General features: G+C 40.6%; 1 protein-coding gene across 1 annotated transcript in view; it reads left to right on the top strand.

Moving 5' to 3' along the window:
* ARMC3 (armadillo repeat containing 3) overlaps positions 1–4,164 on the top strand; it is a 114,308-nt gene extending 110,144 nt beyond the window's left edge. Inside the window, exon 20 of the mRNA XM_031651932.1 lies at positions 3,847–4,164. Coding sequence (XP_031507792.1) covers positions 3,847–4,056 — 210 coding nt within the window. The 3' untranslated portion in view covers positions 4,057–4,164. The remainder of the gene's footprint in view (positions 1–3,846) is intronic.
* The last annotated feature ends 18,817 nt before the right edge of the window (positions 4,165–22,981 follow it).

Raw genomic sequence — 22,981 nt, 5'->3', positions numbered from 1 at the left:
AACAAGAGTATTCTAAACAGAGAAAACATCTTATGCAAAATAATACAGGTATGAGAGTCAGTGGTCTATTTGAGGAAGGTAGAATAGTTTGCGTGCATCAGGAAAAGAGGAGGGGTGAATGCTAGATCATAATTCATCATGTAAGTTTGGGCATTATTTTATTACCCTAAAATATAACAGTAGCCACTGAAAGTTTTCAAGGGGGTAACATCATTTTGAACCACTATTCAGGCAACAGAATGGGGAATGAATTAGAGCAGGGGCAAGACTAGAAACAGGAAAACCAGTTAGAAGGTGACCGAGCAAGAAGAGTGGTTGATCCATACTAAATCCTGACATGTAGATGTGGAAGAGCCAATGAATTTAGAGGACATAATCGAAAGGAGTTGGTGACTGCCTAGGTGTGGTGTGAGAGAGTCCATGAGAAGAACAAAATGATTTCCGGGCTTTGAGTGGGGCAACTGGTAATGATGGCATTATTCCCTGAAATGGGGACATCAGAGAAGGATCAGGCTGAAGAGATGGGGTGATCTTTTGCTCCATTATATCCAGTGTCTAGCATATAATAGAAGCTGGGAAAATGTGAACTATAGACTAAATGCATAAATTTCCTACCCTTTCCCAAATACTTATAAACATCATTGCATTCACATGCATCTTACCTCCAGTTCCAAGCTAATTCTATTATCTAAGTGCTAGCCTTTCCTATTCCCTTGGATTGCCTGCTCTATCAATTCTTGCCTTTCTCCTATCTTAACTCTCTTCTCTCTCTTAGCTATTTTCCCCTTTAAAATCTAAACATGCTTAAGTCTGCAGTATATAAAGAGAAAATATAAAGCTCTTATCATAATAGCTACAATTACTACCTTAAATCCTATTACCATGACTAACGTCATTTTGAACTATATGCCAGGGACTTGTTACCTATAATTGTGAAGCGTTTCAAAAATGCCAAATATAGAAATTACTACCCTTGCTTTAAAGGTGAGCAAACTGATACCTGGAGAAATAATTTTACCCAAGGTCAACCATAGGAGGAGCTGAAATTTGAGCCCATGCCTACCTGAATAAAAGACCTACCACACTGCTTCTACCCATAGATAATTCCCATTCCTGGTCAAAATTCTGAATCATCTTAGCTCCTTGTCACTCTTTGGCACACCTCTCATTTTTGTCCTAACTCACGGTCATCTGGCTTTTGCTCCCACTCTCTCAATAAGGACCTTAGTGATCTCCTTATTGTCTGCCTTGCTTAATAGGTCAAATATTGGAGAACACCTCCAGGTCTCTCTTAAATATTGGGGTTCCTCAAGGTTCTGACCCAGACACTTTTCTGTTCTCCTTTTATGTACTTCACAGGGTGAGGTTTTCCTTCATATGGCCTTAAATAGTACCTAAATACCTAAAATCTACAGATCATGTCCTTCATCCTTCAAACCTCCCCTGATTCCAGATCTATGTATGTCATTAGTATCCAGGCTAGCTCTATATGAGTGTCTCATAGGCACTGAATTTGTCAAGTTGAGCTGCTATAACAAAATGCCATAGACTGGAAGATTAAACAGCAGTGACTTATTTCTCATAGTTCTGGAGGCTGAGAAGTCCAAGATCAGAGTGCCAGCAGATTCAGTGTCTAGTGAGGGCTCCCTTCCTGGTTTGCAGACAGCCACCTTCTTGCTGTATCCTCATATGACAGAGAAAGGCTCCCATTGTATCCTCACATGGTGGAGAGCAAGCATGCTCTCCTGTCTCTTATTATACAGACACTAATCCCATCGTGGGGTCTACCCTCATGACCTCATCTAAACCTAATCTCCTTCTAAAGACCCCTCCTCCTCCAAATACCATCACATTAGGGATTAGGGCTTCAACATATGAATTTGGGGGAGTACACAAACATTCAGTTCATAACAGGCATCTTAAGCTCATTATGCCAAACAGAATTACCCTCACATCTCAAATGAGTCATACAATTAATTACCCAGAAATCTCCCACCACTGAAATTCTAAACACCAATATTCACTGATAAAATATCTTATCCTTCCCCTCCTCCTAAATCCTTCGGCCCTCCTATATATACTCTTTATCTCCTCTATTTTCTTCCAGTTTTTTGGCCTGTTTGGCTTTACTTTCTTCCCTAGGCAGGATAGACAAATAGATCACAGCCCTAGTAATTCACTCACTCACTAATTTCCCCCATTCCCTCTCCTCCCATCCTTCCACCCTCTGCCTTGCCAGCCAGGCCTTGTTCTGATTGTCTGTCCTTTTCACTCATACCTGCCACCTACAGGCCACTCCTATAGGCCACCCTTTCCCAGCTCCTAGTGGCAGGCTTTTTCCTATTTCCTTCAGCTACTAGGCCCCACATCTACCCTTTGCCAAGCCCTTCCATCAGCACTGCTCCCCTCTAAGCAGGTGACCTTGTGTCCCACTTCACAAAGAAAACAGGGAGTTTCAGATGGGAATTGCTTCACCTCAGTCAGCAGCAGTTATTACCCTGACATTAAAAACTCAGACTCCAGAGACAGATACCTTGGCTCTCACTTTTGGTCACCACATACTGTGACCTTGGGAGAATTATGAGACCTCAGTTTTATCCTCTATAAAATGGGGAAAACAATAGCATCTATTCCATCGGGTTGGTTGTTTTGATGATTTACAAGGCTTTGACAGGGAGTGTTACTTTTGGAAACATCTTATAATTATATATTTATTTTTGTCTTTCTACCCCACTGAACTATGAGTGCCATACATTCAGATACTGTTTGTGTTATAGTTGACTCTTTACCAGTAGGTCTGTGTAGAATGTAAGGCTCTAAAAATGATAACCATGTCTTAATCATCATGGTCCACCCAAGACAGAGTGACCTAGTGCAGTCATTGTATTGTAAGTAATCAATAAATTAATATATACATATACAGGGTACTAAAACAACACAATTCCTGCCTTCTGGTGCTATGTAGTATTAACTGAGTATGTAGCCTTGCTGGTGTCGCTGCTGTAAGCACTGGACAGATAATTGACTTCATCTTCCTAACACCTTATGAAGAAAGTACTGTTGCTCCCCTCATTTCTCAGATGAAGCCATAGAAACCCAGAGATGCCAAGTCCCTTGCTGTGGTGCACAGCTAGTCGGTCTCAGGTCTGGGCTACAATCCAGACCCAGGCAGACTGAGCCAGTTCTCCTGTTCACTATAAAGTGGCTGAGTAGTCTCCAGATTAGAGATGTTTTGTTTTAATAACCTCAAAATCAGGAATCATTAGAAGGCAAATTGAAGAGATAATGTCCAAGGAACCTAAGCGGTCTCTGGTGAGGTGGCAGCAAGGAGCCCTGGGACCAGGCACACACAGTTCTGCCTCTCCTGCCCCATGGCACGCAGAATAGTTTAGCTGGAAAGAGCCCCCACCCCAGGGTGATGCCTCCATTCAGTCCCACTGCATTTCACAGCCAGGGAGAGCCCAGAAGTTTGGAAAGATGGATAGATGCACCAGTGCCAAGAACGTACAGAATAGCTTTTTTCCAACCGCCTTCCTCATCTGATACAATAGTGTTACTACCTGAAAAAGGTCACTTCCCAGCAGGACCTACACAGAGATTTTGCATCTACAGAATCTTGAGTGAATTTATCACATTTGATAAAGGGAATTTATCACATTTGATAAAGGGAATTTGTCACATTTGATTGGCCCCTATACCAGTAGTCCACATCTTTCAGCCTCCTATCTAAACATTTCTTTGCAAGACTTGTGTATTTCACCTTCAATCAAGGTGGGCAATTACAATAAGATATTCCCCACCCCTCTCCCACATCACCCTTGGTTGATCTCTTGTTTTCTCCTGCAGGCTCTGGCAGATAGAATTGGCATTTGTTGCTCCCTAGTTCGCGGAGAGTACGGTAGAGCGTGGAATGAAGTCATGCTGCAGAATGAATCTCGGAAGGGAGTGATCGGGGGCCTCCCCACTACTGAGGTGTACGTGGTTGACCTCATGTTCCATCCAGGTGGACTGATGAAGTTGAGAAGTCGAGAGGCTGATCTTTACAGATTGCTTTAAGACACCAGACGAATACAAGAGAGGCTCAAACAAGAAATTCACTGTGTACACTCTCTAAGACGTTCTCCAAATTGATTTTATCTCTTTAAATAAAAACTTTAAATAAAAGCATTAGAAATGTTTTCTCTGCATAGAAATTAGGAAACTTGAAGTCAACTTTGCTGTGCTTCTGATTTCAGCCTTTTGGCAAGAGTTCTGTCTTATTAGGTCATTTTCTGCTCACTGACCCTCACATAAAGCTGATTGTTGTTGAAATTCATCCAGCCCACTGTGTCCTGAGGAGCACCTCTGTCACTTAGGGATCACATGTAGCACTCAGCTGCTGCACCCAGGACAACACTGTGGCCTCGTGATTGTCATCCTTTGTGCCCAGAATGCTTCAGGCACGCTCAGTTAAGCAAACTAAGTGACTTTTTAGTATTTGCAGTCACCTTGTCTCAGTTTCATTTAAGATTTTGATAGTTTAGATAGAATAAATACAGATGTTTGAGTATCACAAATTCCTTTCTAAACATTTTTGTTTCTATTTTTAAAAATTCATCATTAAAAACACTTTAATATAGTGAATTAAAAATATTTCTAAAGTACATTTCCATAAAATGTTTTTTGTTTTCATCTTGTCTGTGTTAGCTTGGAAATATAACTTCAGCTAAAAACAATTCTACTGTGCTCTTCCACATTTTAATGCTGGGCCATCAATATATTATTTTCCATTTATATAACTAAGAAGTTTTTATTTTTTGGAAAACTTTGAAGCATAAAGGTAGAGCAATCTTTGCTGAGAAATTGCATTTTCAGTATTGAGCACAAAATGGGGAGTAAACATACATTTCAAATAAGACAAAAACTACTAATGTGGTGATCTCATGAAGTATGTATTGCTTAGTCATGCTTAAAGTCCAGTGTTGACCTGTATAGTCATTTTCCTAGAAGACGTTTTTTTTTTTTTTTTTTTTTTTTTTTTTTTTTTTTTTGAGACGGAGTCTCGCTCTGTCGCCCAGGCTGGAGTGCAGTGGCCGGATCTCAGCTCACTGCAAGCTCCGCCTCCCGGGTTCACGCCATTCTCCTGACTCAGCCTCCAGAGTAGCTGGGACTACAGGCGCCCGCCACCTCGCCCGGCTAGTTTTTTGTATTTTTTAGTAGAGACGGGGTTTCACCAGGTTAGCCAGGATGGTCTCGATCTCCTGACCTTGTGATCCGCCCGTCTCGGCCTCCCAAAGTGCTGGGATTACAGGCTTGAGCCACCGCGCCCGGCCAGAAGACGTTTTAAAGTGAATTTGATTTTAGAAATTCAAGCTAAGATTATTTTGTATTAATTTGTAATTTCAAAGAATATAATTCTTTATTTCAGAATAAATTGCTTTATTTCAAATGGTGTGGTAATTATATTTATCATAGAGTTTTATGAAGTTAGAGCATGGATTATAGGATACAAACCTATTTGTAGGTTTTCTCTCTGCACTTTCAAGTCTGTTTTGATCCAGAAAGTATTTAAAGTAGATTACAAAGATCCATGGGATATAAGAAGGAAAAAAAATAAATGAAACACAGGCATAAGTGTAGGAAAGTCCAACAAAGCAGGAATAAGATTTGGATCCAAAGATGAGAATTCACAAAAATGCAATGCATTTGTTAGAGATGAATGGGAATTTGACTCTGTACTCACTGGCAGCCAGTTTTGGGGGGAAATGTTATCTATTATGTGATTTACACTAGGATCTGCTAGATAAAAGCACAGACCAGTTTCTCAGGTGGAACAAATATCAGGGGAATTTCTCTTTGGTAGATTCATAGAGATGGCAAAATGTAATATAGAAAATAACATCGTCAAAAACCAACCTCCTAGTAAGTTCTGAAAAGAAGTTTCACAGGCCAAGGCCCTAACATCAAAGTGGAATTAGGCAAACATTCTACGCAGAGCCACCAGGATAGGGACCAGGAGAGCCACCAGGATAGAGACCAGGTATACACCACTTTTTAAAATCTGGTGCATACCAAAGATCATTTTTTTTTTTTTTATCTTTGAGACAATTCTGTACAATGTCTCTTTTAACTAGTTTCTAGATAATTACTGAACAGATATAGTTTAAATTTAATTCTCATACAGGTTTCCAAAGTTCATTTCTTCTGTTTTACTCAGTTTAAATGTAGAGCCATAAAATTTAAAAATCAGCCAATTATACAAAGACAATACATTTGCAATGGCAACAAAAGTTATAAAATACATAGAAATAAATTTAACAAGAACTATGCAAGAAAAACTACAGAATTTTAATGAGACTTGAATAAATGGAGATGTCCTTTCTAGGAATAGCATGCTCTCTGATGGGAAGTTCAGTAGTATAAAGATTTCAGTCCCCCATATTAAGATATAAAATTAGCATAATTTCTATTAGAATCCCAACACATTTCTTTTCTGAAATTGACAAACAGCAAAATTTATTTAGAAGAATAATGTATATAAAAACTAAGAATATTTTGAAATAGAAAACTACAGAGGAATTGTCTCGGTTATCAGAACATGTATTAAAAAGCAATAAAAAGCAAATTAGTATGGTACAGGCATAAAAATTTTAAAAAATTAGGACTCCAGACACAAATCCATACATAGAGGGAGGATTTAGCATTGTTAAAAGTAGCTTTTTTGCCCAGGGGAAAAAAGCCTATTCAGTAACTGGTTTGGGAAGATTATAATCTTCGCAAGGGAGATTCTATTTATGCCAGAAAAACTAGAAGTCATAAAAGAACATATATGACAAGTTTGGCTACATAAAACTCTTAAATTCCTGTCAGCAAAACACACTGTAAGCAAAATTATTGACAAGGAGAAAAATGCAGCATATTTAACAAGCAAAATGTTAACATTCTCGATAAGCAAAGATCTTCTAAAAATCAATAAGAAAAAGACAATACACTTGGAAAACAGACGGAGATGACAACAACTTTTCTATAGGGGTAATAAACAATCCTCAGATCTCGGTGGCTTAGGTCTTTTATCACACTACATATCAAACACAGGTCAATAGAGGGAGCTCGGTTCCACACTGTCATTCAAGGACCCAGGCTGACAGAAGTTCCTCCATTTTGTACCTGCACCATCTGGAATACAAGATCTCCTCAGCTGCTACAGCGAGAGGGAAAAGTGCTAAGAATCTCCTTCAGGAATTATATGCTTTGGCCTGGAATAACGTGTAATTCGGTCAGAACTAGACCCAAAACATATGGGGTAATACCTGAAACTACAGAAATTTGAGTCAGAATCCTGAGTTTCCCTTAAACACACTGGAAACCCTGACAACTGTTGTGGTTGTGACATTTCAAGACAATTTATATAAAGTAACTTGTAGTTGTTCTGTCAGAGTCAAAAGCCAGAGTTTCACTTCTGGAGATCAAAACATTTCATTAAAATTAATATCTAACTTTTCAAAACAGCTATTAATTAAATGGAAAATGGACAGTTAAATAAAATCTGTTTCACAAGCTTTGATCTTTAAGCAAGCATCATAAATGAGAATTCAAGTTTGTGCTGTGCTTTTCATAAGTACACATCAAATGTGTTTAATACTTTTAATAAGTACACATCAAATGTATTATTTCCTTGCCAAAGAAGCAGGACTTAATCCATGAAAAATACTTTTCCAGAAGTTCAAAATAACATGTAAAATCAAATGGATTATTATTATTTTTTTGAGGCAGGGTCACTCTGTCATGCAGGCTGGAGTGCAGTGGCACAGTCATAACTCACTGCAGCCTCGACCTCCCAGGGCTCAGGTGATCCTCCCACCTCATAAGTAATTATAGTTTTTTGTCATTACTTTTAATGGCAAGTAACTTGTTTCTCTGCAAGGTATCTCTTACAGCATTCCCCTGCCACAGCTGGCAATCTGGAGATGAGGAATGGGGTTTCAAGAGATGGTGCATTTTCCTTAGAACTATCTAGAGAGAGGCTGTATTTACATACTCTTTTTTTATTTGTTTGTTTTTTGATACGGAGTCTCATTCTGTCACCCAGGTTGGAGTGCAGTGGCGCCATCTCGGTTCACTGCAACTTCTACCTCCTGGGTTCAAGCTATTCTCCCGCCTCAGCCTCCCGAGTAAGTGGGATTATAGGCGCCTGCCACCACACCCAGCTAATTTTTATATTTTTCGTAGAGATGGGGTTTTGCCATGTTGGTCAGGCTGGTTTTGAACTACTGACCTCAGGTGATCTGCCCACCTTGGCCTTCCCTAAAGCGCCAGGATACAGGCATGAGCCACCACGCCCAGCTGCTCCTTGTTTTTAAACTCAACTGAACATGGGGTAGGATGAACTTATTAAAGGCTATACGGAAAAATATAACTGTTCTTGGTATATTCTAGGAGCAATACAATAGTGTCAAGTCCCTTATTTAAGGATTAATATTTAACAGTCCTATTCTTTATTTAAAATTACCTGAGTAGTATTATATAGATCACTAGCAAAAGCTTTGCTTAGGTTTATCATTTTAAAACCATGAATATAATTAGTTTAATAATAAAAGTGGACTTCATTTCCAAGGACAATCATCAAAGTGTCAGGCGGGAATATATTAATATAGTGAATTCAAATAAAGTTCTTGTGGAATTCACACAGTACAAGAGACCTGTAGGATCTACCAATAAATAAACCACAAATCACAATTTAAAAAATAAAAAGCATTGTTGGAAAAGGTAAAGAAATTTTCTTGTGGTGATTTTACTTATAAATTAAATAAGCCTTTATTATTGAGAATTAATATAATAGCAGGAATAAAAAATTCAATAAGCCTTTATTATTGAGAAGCAATATAATAGCACCTCTTTAAAATCAGAGCTGAGATTAAGTTCTGTCTCTCACTTTTTCCAGCCGTGTGACCTTGAGAAAATTACTTAACCTCTCTCTCCCTCAGTTTAGTCTTCTGGAAAGTAAGGAAAAATAATAGCAAATATTTATATATTGTTTACGATGTGCCAGAGGCTGCTCTTTGTAGTTTCAACTCTTGGAGTAATCCTGTGATGCATAGGCAGGACTACCTACAGTTAACAAGCGAGAAAACCCAGGCACAGAGAGGTTAAGTAATTTACCCAAGATTGTCCAGCTAGTAAGTGACAAAGCTTTCAATTTAAACATAGTTTGGCTTCAGAGGCCATGCTTCCAACCTACATGTCTCATAAAGCTGTTGTGAGGGTGAAATAAGACCATGCATATAACTGACAGGTGGGGGGTGGCATATGCATTTGTATATGTGAGTGTGTGCGTGCGCGCGTGTGTGTGTAGCTTTCTATTCTATGCACACATAATGTTCTGTTCTGTTTGCCTTTAGCATGTTTTAAGGGAATTCCTCATTCTTCATGCATTTGTCTTTCTCTTTAGATCCCTCTATAGGGCCAGAGAGTAAATATTTTAGGTTTTGCAGACCATTCCATCTCTGCTGCAGCCACTCAACTCTGCGATTGCAGCACAAAAGCAGCCATAGATAACACCTAACCAATGAAACTGTATCTATTAAAATAGGTGGGGGGCCAGACTGGCTCATGGACCATAGTTGGTCAACCCTTGCTTTAGACGATGAGCACTTTGAGGATAAGGACATGGAAAGGCTTCACTTTACTTAGTATAATCCCTGGGCACCTTAGCTAAGTATTCAGGGGAGACTCCCACCCTGGCATTTGCCTTTGCTGGTTTCTCTGGGCTCTAAGATGGATGTGCTTGATGTTATTCCAATGGATTCCAACACAGATGCCTTTTTCAATAGGAGGAGGACAGATTTGACCAATCTACATAAGCAAATAAACCCCCTATCTTCTATACTTCTGTCAAGAACTGTGAAGGGTCTGAGATTTTATCCTACTTGCAAGCTAACTGCCCATTTTATTGTTGCTGGAATGAGACATGAGATAATCTGGGTAAGAAACAAAGGACTTTATTACTCACAGCACAGCAAGCAGCATAAGCCAGGCTATTTGTGTCAAATCTCCTTGCTCCCAAGTCTCATGGGGAAAATGTGGATAGACCCAGAGGGATGCCCACCAATGCAGTGGTTTGTGTTACAGAAGAACTCTGAGCTTAGAGAACCCAAATCCTTTATAATAAGCAGCAAGGGCCAGGCGCAGTGGCTCACACCTGTAATCCCAGCACTTTGGGAGGCTGAGACGGGCAGATCACTTGAGGTTGAAAGTTCGAGATCAGCCTGACCAACATGGAGGAACCCCATTTCTACTAAAAATACAAAATTAGCTGGGCATGGTGGTGCATGCCTGTAATTCCAGCTACTCAGGAGGCTGAGGCAGGAGAATTGCTTGAACCTGGGAGGTGGAGGTCGCAGTGAGCTGAGATGGCGCCATTGCACTCCAGCCTGGGCAACAAGAGCGAAACTCTGTCTCAAAAAAAAAAAAAACAAAACAAAAAACGTATAATGAGCAGCAAGAGAGACACTGTATTATTTGCAAAGCTATTCACCAACACCTTTGAAAAGATAGTCTGGAACAAAAGTCAATCAGGAAGATGTGCAGAACAAGGGAGACCCATGGAGCATTACCTCCCAATAGCTTCATCAACTCTCAACAATCTTTAAGGAATCTCTCATCTGTAGAATAGAGATGACTCATACATGGTTATGTGAACTTACCCTAGACAGTATCCCTGTAATATGTATAAATATAGATATTCAGATGTTTTATACAGATATATAAAAGCTTATTATATGTATATTATAATTACATTAAAAAGGTCATAATAGATTGGCCTCTTAAGTCATTAAGGCCAATTTTCTTTTCTGGCAGCCCCAAAGGAGTATTTGTGAAAAAGCATGGTGTTTTTCCTCTATCTCATACTACATTGCCCTACTAATCTTTTGTCTACAAGTTCAAGTCCAAATTCAGATCAAGCCTCACTTTCATCCTTAAGCTTCCCCTGATGCCTTATACTTTATTGGTAACCTTCTATCATAGCATCTTTGGCACTCATTTTGCATTTTTTCTTATGCTTACTGCTTGGGGTTGCTGTTTTCTTAAAGCACATGTATGTGATATCATGGTTAGAAGCATGCAGATCCTTGGAGTCAGAGAGGCTCAGATTGGAGTGTCCTACTTACGCCATTCTTAGCCGTGGGATCTTTAGCATTTGCTAAAGACATTTTCTTGGTTTCTACATCTCTAAAATGGGGACATAATAATAGTAGCCACTTCATAAGGTTGCTCTCAGGAGTAAATAAGTGCATGTACAGTACTTAACATACTGTCAAAAATAAAATCAGATCCAGTTAGAATGTTAGAGTTCATCCTGAATACAAAATAATAGTTCACAAACTAGGAGACCTCAAACAATGTTTCAATTTTACAGCAGTAACATGGCAGTTCATAGAGCACGAAGGAGGAAGCATTTTGGTCATTTTCATGATTGGCTGTCATATAGTCTTTATTAAGGCAAACCAAACTGTTTAAGCTGATTTATTGATAGGTTATTGGTTTAATTTCACTGAATCAGGCTGATAAAGACAAAAAGCTTACATTTGTGTTATGTTTATCTTTATGGTGAAAGGTTTGGGAAAATCAGGATGACTTGAGTTTTGGGCAGCTGGGCTTTGGGTATACCTAAACTGTGGCCTCCATTTTTATTTTGCTTTAACAATTGTAAGCATTTGACAACTATTAGCTATTATGCTTTGATCTCTCCCAATGAAATGGAAAGGAATTTTATGTCGGGCATACACCTTATTATCAGAGCTCCTTGCAAAGGGATAACTTGAATAATATTTGTTGACTATCTGAATGCCTTAAACTAACTGATCTTAAAGACTAAAATGGAATTCTAATTCATTTTTATTTTCTTTTGGATATTTTTGAAAGTAGTTGAGTAGTAAAGAAAATCACTCCCATTTCCGATTAGGTACTGATTTCCTTTGGCCTTTCAGTGTAGCAAATATGATGACCACATGGCTACTTTTTTTTTTTTTTCTTGAGACAGGGTCTCACCCTGTTTCCCAGACTGGAATGCACTGGTGCCGTCTTGGCTCACTGCAACCTCCACCTCCCAGGCTCAATCGATTCTCCTGCCTCAGCCTCCCAAGTAGCTAGTATTACAGGCGCACACTACCACCCAGCCAATTTTTGTACTTTTAGTAGAGATGGGGTTTCACCATATTGCCAGGCTGGTCTTGAACTCCTGACCGTAAATGATCCACCCGCCTCAGCCTCCCAAAGTGCTGGGATCACAGGTGTGAGCCACAGCGCCTGGCATCACACAGTGACTTTTGAATTTGTAGAACAGATGTCAAAATGCAGAAATTCTGTCTTTGGAGCTAATGTCTGAAATCACTCTCCATCACCAACACCTTGGCTACCTGTGTATGAGTGTTTCATTAAGAGAGGATACAGCACTACTTCCTATGGTTATATGACTCCGTATTGCTGCTTGGCGGACAGAGCTTGCCTGTGACTTTGAATGCCTCCCCTTGGTTACTGGCATACTTATTACCTTTTCTTGTTTTGTTTTTGAGACAGAATCTCTCTCTGTCACCCAGGATGAAGTGGTAGTGGCGTGATCTTGGCTCACTGCAACCTCTGCCTCCCAGGCTCAAGTGATTCTCCTGCCTCAGCCTTCCAAGTAGCTGGGACTACAGGCATCCACCACCACGCTGGGCTAATTTTTGTGGTTTTGGTACAGACGGGGGTTTCGCCATGTTGGCCAGGCTGGTCTTGAACTCCTGACCTCAGGTGATCCATCCGCCTCAGCCTCCCAAAGTGCTGGGATCACAGGTGTGAGCCACCGCACCTGGCCTTATTACCTTTTAAAGTATGGTTGTTTGTGTAGTTAAGATTACTTGAGCTCTTGTTAACCTGCTAACAATGTATAAAGCTCCATATAGGCTAGGATCTTTCTTCCCACTAGAACTTGGAAAGGAGCAGGCTCCCATTTTGACAAATCCCCAGTGAGCAGCATCTGCTTTAGGTATATTTCAGTCACAAATGTCTGGGTCTGACCTCACGGCGATGAGCTAAGAGTCATTAATTCCCTTTTCCAGCTCAAAGGTATCAGCCCCCAAATCCTGCAGTCAGGCTCTGATTATCTTGAGAAAGTCCCAGTTTGTTTTACACAAGGACAGCTGGCATACAAATGGAATCAAGCACTTTTAAGTAGTCGTTAATCATACTGATGAGAACAGCTGAAGCCAACAGCGGCCTCGTAAGTACTCAGATATCTGACACACAAATCGAGTGATAGTCCAATTATTTTATTTATAGGTTTCTTTCTTTGAAAAATATGAGTTTGTGTCTAGCTGGCCTTTTGATTCTATAGTCTTTACTTTCAGAAAAACTTTGAAAAACCCAGATGAATGCATTTATATCTGTATTATCAAATCATTTATCTGCTAACTCATTGATAGTCATTATCTGCATACACAATTTTCTAGCTCTGTGATTTCATTTATTTAGCTTTCCAGAAAATTGTTTTATTAAAAGTCTCATTTTATTAATACAAATAAGAGAGAGATAAATATGCTAGTTCCACAGAGTCTCACAGGATAGAAAGCTTAGCTTATTTTTCTTGTATGCAATTATTTGCTCCTTTGAGGATTAGAATGAAAAGAAAAATTAACTGTTGAATGAGGAGATTTTCTTTAGGCAGTTATTATTTTCCTTAGCTAAATAAGATAATAATAGAATAAATAATAAAAAGGGAGCAATGAATTGCCAGCAACAAACTTCAGAGTCCCACTCAGAAGTAACAATATGAAACCTATCCTAGCTGGCTTTAAAGAGCATCACAAAACTTAACAACAGTAAAACTCTCACCATGCCTGAGAGCCATGATTACTAGCTATGTAAACATTACTGCTGAGTTAAAAAACATTTACAGGATCATTAAAATGCCCCTTTTCAAACACGTTCCTTACAAAATAAACACCCTGAGACTCAAGTTCGCTGTGTCTGATGCTGCTAAACCATTACATTCAGAGAATGTACTCACTAATATGAAATCCCCAGAAAGGAGATCAAGAAACGAGAAAAGTCTTGGTAAATCTCTTAATATCAACCATCTGATTTCTTTTAGGCTTAGACTTAGTCTCACCATCAAGTTTTTGGCATAGTTGTAAAATGCTAAGTTTCCACTCTTTCAAAGGCCCCAAAATGAAGACTGGGTGGGAGCAGGGGAACGGCTTCCCCCCAGGAATCACAGTCCACAGCTTTAAAGTAAATCACTGCAGAAGAGAAGCCAGTTCTTGCCCTCAGCCTGTCACTGGTTGAGTTTCAGAGCCCTCAGAGTCAGAAAGATGGGAGAGAACGCATGGAGAGTAGGTCCACCATGGGCATGTTCTATTAGTTTTCATGTGCAGTTGACATCTCCCAAAGACACCATGCGGAAGGGATACAAAAGCCTGTAGAGCTCAGATGAGAGCTAGGAACTGCCAGGGAGAAGGTCAGAATGGATCTTAGCAGATGTTCTGACAGAGAGGAAATGTTTCCTCTAACCTTGTAGATTCCATAATTGGGGGCCTGTGAATTAAACTGACAGAAAACAGATTATCAAAACACAGACTTAATCATGTACTTACGGGAGTTCACAGAAAAGTGTCACTTGAAGAGACACTTTTAGAATTTGCGGCTTCTATACTTTAGAATTTTATACTTTAGGAATTTGTTAGAATTTGTGGCTTCTGTACTGCCTCAAAAGGGGACGACGAGGGAGAAAAGGGAACTTAGGGAAAACAAATGACTTTTTGGAAAGATATATAGGCCCTTAGGAGAACGGATGGGAGATATGATAGTTTGGTCACAATGGCTATTTAGGTGTGGTGCTGACTTCTAGCCTCTGGTGATGAGTCAGTCTTCTCTGTTTGCTTCCAGGGAGAGAATTTAAGATAATTGAATTGTTTTGAGTTATCTTGGGTGGCTCTACTTTTAGACAGATTTCAGGAACTCAAATGCCTCTGCTCAAAATAATTTATATGCCACAATAGCATATTCTGGGTTCTTTCAGCTCCAAATTATTCCCCCAGGTGAAGTATACTTGGAAATCTCTGCTCAGATTAAGGTCTTAATATCTACACTTAACCTTAAATATGGGATTGTTCTTTAAAACAAAATTGGAGCCATTGTTAATGGGTGTACATATATATATACAAACACACACACACACACACACACACAGCTCCCTCCTCATATGGTTGTTTGAGAATTAAGTGGATGAATGAACATAAAGCAGTGCAGTGAATATATATATAGTTATATATGTATGACAATTAGCCAGGTGCAGTGGCTTATGCCTGTAATCCCAGCACTTTGGGAGCACAGGTGGGAGGATATCTTGAGTCCAGGAATTTGAGACCAGTGTGGGCAAAACAGTGAGACCCCTACTCTACAAATGATTTTTTAAAAAATATTAGCCAGGTATGATGGTACATACCTGTAAGTCCCAGCTACTTGGAGCCTGAGGCAGGGGAATTGCTTGAGCCCAAGAAGTCAAGGCTGCAGTGAGTCATGAGCATGCCACAGCACTCAGCCTGAGTACCAGAATAAGACCCTATATCATAAGAAAGACATTAAAAATACATGAAATAAACTGTCTAAAAAATTTGAGACCTGGTCAGGCACAGTGACTCATGCCTGTAATCCCAGCACTTTAGGAGGTCGAGGTAGGTGGATCATCTGAGGTCAGGAGTTCAAGACCAGCCTGACCAACATGGTGAAACCCGTCTCTACTAAAAAGATAAAAAATTAGCTAGGCATGGTGGCGCATGCCTATAGTCCGAGCTATATGGGAGGCTGAGACAGGAAAATCACTTGAACCCAGGAGGTGGCGATTGCAGTGAGCTGAGATCGCGCCACTGCACTACTCCAGCCTGGGCAACAAGGGCAAAACTCTGTCTCAAAAAAAAAAAAAAAGAAAGAAAAAGAAAATTTGAGACCCATGTTGTACCAAATGACTTGGTTGAAAGATGCCATCAGCTTGAAGGTTTTGTCACTCCAGTTTTGCTGTTTGCAAAACAATGAAATGAAAAGTTTTGGGGACATGCTTGAGTTGGTTGTCCCATCTCCTTGCCTTTTTGTTCTTACGCCACTGGAATAAGCACTAAAATTCTTGGGCCTTGAAGACATTTAGATGATGGGTTTCCTTTGGGCACCAGTAGCCAGTGGTATGCTATTGCTATTCTTGGGACTTGGCAATATGGTTTTCAGAAGGAATAATAACTGACTCGTCTCCTTCCAAGCTACAGAATCACTCATTCCCTAGATTCATACATAATTACAGATGTAAATTGTTAGTACATTATAATTAGCATAACACCCGGAAAGATACTTAAAAGAAACTTTAAAAAAAACTGATACATATAGATGTGAGCAAAATCAGAAAAGACCCTTCGCAAGCACCACGGTGGGGGGCAGGATGTGCAGTGCTTTTCAGCTGACACGCCAGCCGAGAACAACCCAGTTCAGATCCTAGCTCTGCTACTAAACAAGTGGCCTCAGACAAGTCACTCCCTGGACCTCAGTTTCTTTGCCTGGAAAACGGCAATGACGATAGCTCCCTCCTCATATGGTTGTTTGAGAATTAAGTAGATGAATGAACATAAAGCAGTGGAAACGGTTCCTGACACAGAGGTCACCCCTGATGAGCATCATCCATCCTCAGCCCATTCATGTCATTCCCTGGTTAGACAGAGCAGGGATGGAACTTGGCACCAACCCCACTAATAATATATACCTGTTGACCATGAGGCCTTGCAAACCATGTGAGAAAACTAATATAAGCAGCATTCCACCATACACCTTACCCAAGAGAGTTAACTTCAATCACCTGCATGCATGCAGGACCAGAATAATAACTGATCCTGACTCTTTGCCTTATTATACTACTAAAATTCCCACTGCAGGAGGGACTGATGTGCCATTTTTTGATCATGCAATGTATGTACTAACATGGTTTCTCCCTACACCTGCACCCCCTTGCTCTATCTTGCACATGTAATGATATTCACATACCTCATGATCTTCATATCACCCTCCTTAAAACACTGCAAAGATCTACCCTCCAGGAGCCAGCTGGAGAATTCTAGCTTCTACGCTGTCTGCCTTGTGCTTGAGCATAAGCCTCAATAAAGCCTCTCTGGGAAACTTTCTCAGCCTCCCGTCAATTTCCACTGCATGAGAGCCTAAGAATCTGTGATCAGTAACACTAGGATCCTGATTTTCAGACATAAAAATAAAGGGGTACAAATATATAATTTGAAAGAAGAAATAAGAGCTAGTGTTTGATAAATTGGTAGGGTATGATTTACAATAATCGGTTGTACATTTCAAAGTAGCTACAAGAGAATAATTCAAATGTTTCAGCATAAAGAAAAGACAAATATTTAAGGTGATGGATATCCCAAGTACACTGATTTGATCTTTACAAATTATATGATTATATTAAATTACCACATGCACCCTGAATGTATATACAGCTTGTAGTTATTAATTAGAAAATAAAATTAATTTTTAAAAGCTAAAAGAATTATTTGGTAACTTATGGAAAAAAACAGAAATAATTCATAGCCTCTCTCCTTTTAGCTAGGGCTCTGCTGGAAGTAAAGAGAACAGTCGATCAAACCACTTTTGAGAGGGAGCAAGGAGTCAGCCCTCTTAGGGGCATGCTGGGAAACACCCGCAAGCATGGAAATAAACAAAAATCTTGAGTTCCTTCAAGGGAAAATTCCAGGTCCCTAAGCGACCCCTGAGAAGTAAATGAACAACTTGATAAGCAAGAAGATAAATAGTAACTTAAAAGAATAACCAAGGAAGTTAGAGTCACAAAATGTTGGATTCCCTATAGAAACTAAAGATCTTAACATATGTCCCTGAGCTGTTTTTCAGAAACCCAGATCCTACTAAATGAAAAATACCCTTCGCTAGGCCTGGCCCAGTGGCTCACATTTGTAATTCCAGCACTTTGGGAGGCAGAGGTGGGCAGATCACCTGAGGCTAGGAGTTTGAGACCAGCCTGACCAACATGGTGAAATCCCGTCTCTACTAAAAATACAAAAATTAGCCAGGCGTGGTGGCGCATGCCTGCAATCCCAGCTACTTGGGATGCTGAGTCATGAGAATCACTGGAACCTGGGAGGTGGAGGTTGCAGTGAGCTGAGATGGTGCCACTGAACTCCAGCCTGGGTGAACTCCAGCCTGGGTGACAGAGTGAGACTCTGTCTCGAAAAACAAACAAACAAAACTCTCCACTGGCATGCAGACCTTAGATAAGGGGGGAATTAAGGACTGCATTCTGACTGTAGTTCTTTGTTCTAAATTTCTTCCTGAGGGGCCGGGAGGAGGTCACTTCCACCAGCCAGAGCTAACATTCTTTTCTGTTGATCCCAAAAGTTTAGATAAAACATCACCTCTTTAACCAGTTGTAAATCAGAAAAATCTTTGAATCCACCTGTGGTCTGTGTCCCCTCTGTTCGGGTGTCCTGCCTTTTAGGTCAAACCAACGTATAGCCTCCATGTACGAATTTATGACTTTGCCTGTAACCTCTGCCTCTCTGCCTTTGAAAACCCTTACCTATACACCATCTGAGAGTTTGGGTCTTAAGCATGAGCTGCTAATTCTCCTTGCTTGGTGCCCTGCAATAAATGCTTCACTTTCTCTTGCTGCAAATCCCAATGTCAGTGTTTGGCTTTGCTGCACTGGGTAGGTGAACCCAAGTTTGGTTTGGTGACACTTTCCTGAGCAAATCCCAATGTCAGTGTTTGGCTTTGCTGCACTGGGTAGGTGAACCCAAGTTTGGTTTGGTGACACTTTCCTGAGCAAATTGAAAATTCTCCTCTCTTGTTCTCGCTGTGCTTTGTAAGAGTGAGCCGAGGTGAGGTATGTCCTCTGATGGGGTTCAGAAAGTGCTACTCCAAAACATGGCACCTTGGAATATTGAATATTTTAAGCCAAAGGAATTTGAGAAAGTGGCAGAAGCAGATAGGTCCCTCTCACTTTCCCTTGAAGCAGGTCACGAGCTCTCCCTTTGTCAGAGGCATTTGAACCAAAGCGACTCCATCTTGAATAGGGGCTGGGTAATACGAGGCTGAGACCTACTGGGCTGCATTCCCAGGAGGTTAGGTATTCTTACTTACAGGAGGAGATAGGAGGTCAACACAAGATACAGGTCACAAAGTCCCTGCCGATAAAATAGAATGCGGTTAAGAAGCCACCCAAACCCAACATAAACAAGATGGCGACAACAGATACCCCTGGTCACTTTCCCTGCTCCTTATATACTAATTATAATGCATTCGCATGCTAAAAGACACTCCTACCAGTGCCTTGAGAGTTTACAAATGCCATGGCAATGTTCAGAAGTTACCCTATATGGTCTAAAAAGAAGAGGAATTCTCAGTTACAGTAACTCTCCACCTCTTCCCCAGAAAACTCATGAATAGTCCACCCTTTGTTTAACATAAAATGAGGAAATAATTATAAAAATAACCAACTAGCAGCCCTCAGGGCTGGTCTTCTAAGGAGTAGCCATTCTTATTTCTTTACTTTCTTAATTAAATCGCTTTCACTTTACTGTGTGGGCTTGCCCCGAATTCTTTCTTGCATGAGATCCAAGAAACCTCTCTTGGGGTCTGGATTAGGATCCCTTTCTGGTAATACCTCTATTCAGAGGAAAGGAGAATCCTTATTTCTGAAGACAGAGGGATGCTGAGAAGAATTTGAATGAACAGGTCTTGCCAAGTTTCCTCCAGTTTGCTACTTTTGTTCATATACCTTTGTCCTATCCCATTTTTCTACGACTTTCCACTCTTCACCAAATCTAGCATAAAAACACTCAGGTTTAACCATTTCTTCGAGTCTTCATTTTCTCATGAAGGTTCCCATGTCTTATAAAACTTAGATTGAGTAAATTAGTATGACTTCCTCTTGTTAATCTATCTTTTGACAGCCTAACGTGCAGGGCCTCATCCAATGAACATAAAATGGTTAGGAGAAAAAGATTTTTTTCCCCTCCCGTTCACCTCCCATTTTTGCATGTGAAAACAAGAGTAGGAAATCTGCCCAAATGGTTTCCGACAGCCCTAGGAGTATGGCAAAAGGCTTCTTTTTTCTTAAAAGAAAAATCACATTTAATCGCTCAGTGGCAGGAGCGGGACTTTCTGTTGTGCAACACCCAAAGACTCAAGACTCACCGCTTCCCTTTCTCCCAGAGACAGGGTAAGAGCAGAGCTCAAGACTAGAGCCCTGGAAATTCAAGGGTGAGGGAGGGGCTCAGAAGAGCCAGTGTTTCCTGATCTTGAGGGCTCCAGGCAATAGCTGGGCTTTCTGGGAATTCCAGTATTGCTAAGTGGGGAGGGTGTGTAGAAGGAGGGTTGCTCTTCAAGTTTGAACTTAAGATTCAGAATGTGCTGAGTCACAAGGTTCCACCCCTGGCAAACCCTGTGATGGTTAAGCTGATTTTCCAACTCACCTTCCAGCCTTTTCTCCCAGTCCCCTGCATCCTCCTGCCACACACCTCCTCAGGCTTATCAGAGCCTGCTCTCTCATGTCCCTCAATTCCAAAACCTTCATTCTAGAAGGAAGAACTCCACTGCATGACTGTAAAAGACCTTCTAGGAGAATCTGCATCATGAAAGCATAAAAAACTTGAAGTCAAATGACTGACTCCTTCATTGTGGAATTCACGTATGGGTGAACAAATAGAAAATGTATATTCTGTTTAATAGATACATGCTCATTGTGGACTATTTTGAAGATACAGCAAAGAAGGAAAATATTTTTCTATCAACCACAGAGTGTGTGTTGTTTTGATCTATTTGTTTCCAGTCTATTCATCAGGAGCTTTTTTTTTTTTTTTTTTTTAAACTTCACAGCCTACTGAATATGCAGATTTTGTTCCTGTCCAGAGTATAGAACACAGGTATTTATTGAGGAAAGGCATGGTGGGAGAGGGGCTGGGGACACCCCTGTGCTCAGAAGTCACACTATCCTTAGCAGCTACCATTCCCAGGTCCCTAGAGTTGTCATTTGTTCAAAGGAAAGCTGAGCAGTAAGAAGCAAAGTGGGGAGTTGCATTTTGGACCTTCTTCCTTCTCCTGCGCTTTGAGTCACTGGTGCTTTCTCAAAGGCCTGAGCTTTGTGGAATAGCAGCCATAAGCCATGAAAAGCTGGGTGATAGGATATTGATGAGAAATCACCCAACACCAAATAGTTTCATAAATCAATGTTCTGGAAGCTGGTACCACAGTCAAGGGCAGCTGTAAGGAATGCACTGCAGCCCTGCCAGGTGAAGATGGGGAGCAGAGGCAGCTCTTCTGACACCTTGCGGAGAATGCAATTTCCTTCATGGGGAGCAGACACCCCCCAAATGTACCATGCTGTGGCCAGTACGACTCTGCGGAAGGCAGGTGGCTGCCTGTACAGAGCTGGGCATCTCAGGATGAGGTTCCAGCTAAAATGGGGCTCACTCCTGCTGACCACCAGCTAGCTCCATGCCTGATACCTCTCGACCTTCTACAGAATGGAGAGCTTTAAAAATAATTGACACTTTAGGATTATCCAAGTAATACAGTCTCATTGTGGAGTCAAATGTAGACAAGTATTTAAAGAAGCAGCTAACAATCACTCATAGTCCCATGACCAGAGATAAATAACTACTGTTAGCATTTTGTCCCCTTATAGGCTTAAAAAAAAAAACAAAAAGAAAAGAGATGTACCCATAGTTCTGTTACAGGAAGGGGGTCCTGATCCACATCCTAAGAGAGGGTTCTTGGATCTCAAGCAAGAAAGAATTCAGGGTGAGTCCATAGAGTACAGTGAAAGCAAGTTTACTAGGAAAGTAAAGGAACAAAAGAATGGCTACTCCATAGACAGAGCAGCCCTAAGGGCTGCTGGTTGCCACTTGTATGGGTGTTTTTTGATTATATGCTAAACAAGGGGTAGATTATTTATACCTCCCCTTTTTAGACCATATAGGGTAACTTCCTGACATTGCCATGGCAATTGTAAACTGTCATGGCGCCAGTGGTGGTGTAGCAGTGAGGACTACTAGCGGTCACTCTCGTGACCATCTTGGTTTTGGTGGGTTTTAGCTGGTTTCTTTACTGCAACCTGTTTTATCAGTAAAGTCTTTATGACCTTCTATCTCATCCTGTGACTTAGGATGCCTTAACCGTCTGGGAATGCAGCCCAGTAGGTCTCAGCCTCATTTTACCCAGCCCCTATTCAACATGGAGTTGCTCTGGTTCACAGGCCTCTGACAGTTCTGAATGCTAAGAAGGGGTGCATTTTCATCCTCAAAGCTCCCTCCCTACCTCCTCAATCCGATGGGTCAATTCAGCTCTCCTTGTTGAAAAGGCAGAGAGCTCAAATTCCAAGCAACCACCTTCTCGCCAAAAGATGGCTCCAAAAGCTTCCAGCTCCCCTGACACCTGAGCTGCAAAAATCCTCCCTGCTCAGTCTCATTCAGATATAACAGAAAGTGTCATCCCACCCGTGAAATATCAACATAGACAGGAACAATATTTTCCCGTCAAAAAACCAAATTTTAAAAACTCATCTGAAAGCCAGGGAAACCTGGTCTTAAGGACACATATTTCAGGCACTCCAAGCTGAACTGTTTATCAAAGAAAACGGCAAGCCCAGTGTCATTTCCAAATGTCACCAGAGGAAACCTTTACTAACCTCTCTCCAGTAAAAGAGAAAAAGAGGAAAGAACAAAGGCTATATTCTCTCATTTTTAAGGGAGTTACATTTAGATATAATAAATTGAGTTTGTATGATCTAATAAACTTCTAATACAGTCATTTTGCAGGTAAACTGAAGCTTTTTAAAATAAATGTCTTGACAACAATATTTTAAATACATGAGAAAAAGAATTGCTCAAAATTAATATTCCTTGAGATGTCCTCGTTTTTTAGCCGGCATCTAACAGACCAATCCAGAGCACAAATTTTTTTT

This window comes from Papio anubis, chromosome 11 (assembly GCF_008728515.1).
Source record: "Papio anubis isolate 15944 chromosome 11, Panubis1.0, whole genome shotgun sequence".
Classification (NCBI taxonomy): domain Eukaryota; kingdom Metazoa; phylum Chordata; class Mammalia; order Primates; family Cercopithecidae; genus Papio; species Papio anubis.
This window is presented reverse-complemented; position numbering and strand designations above follow the sequence as displayed.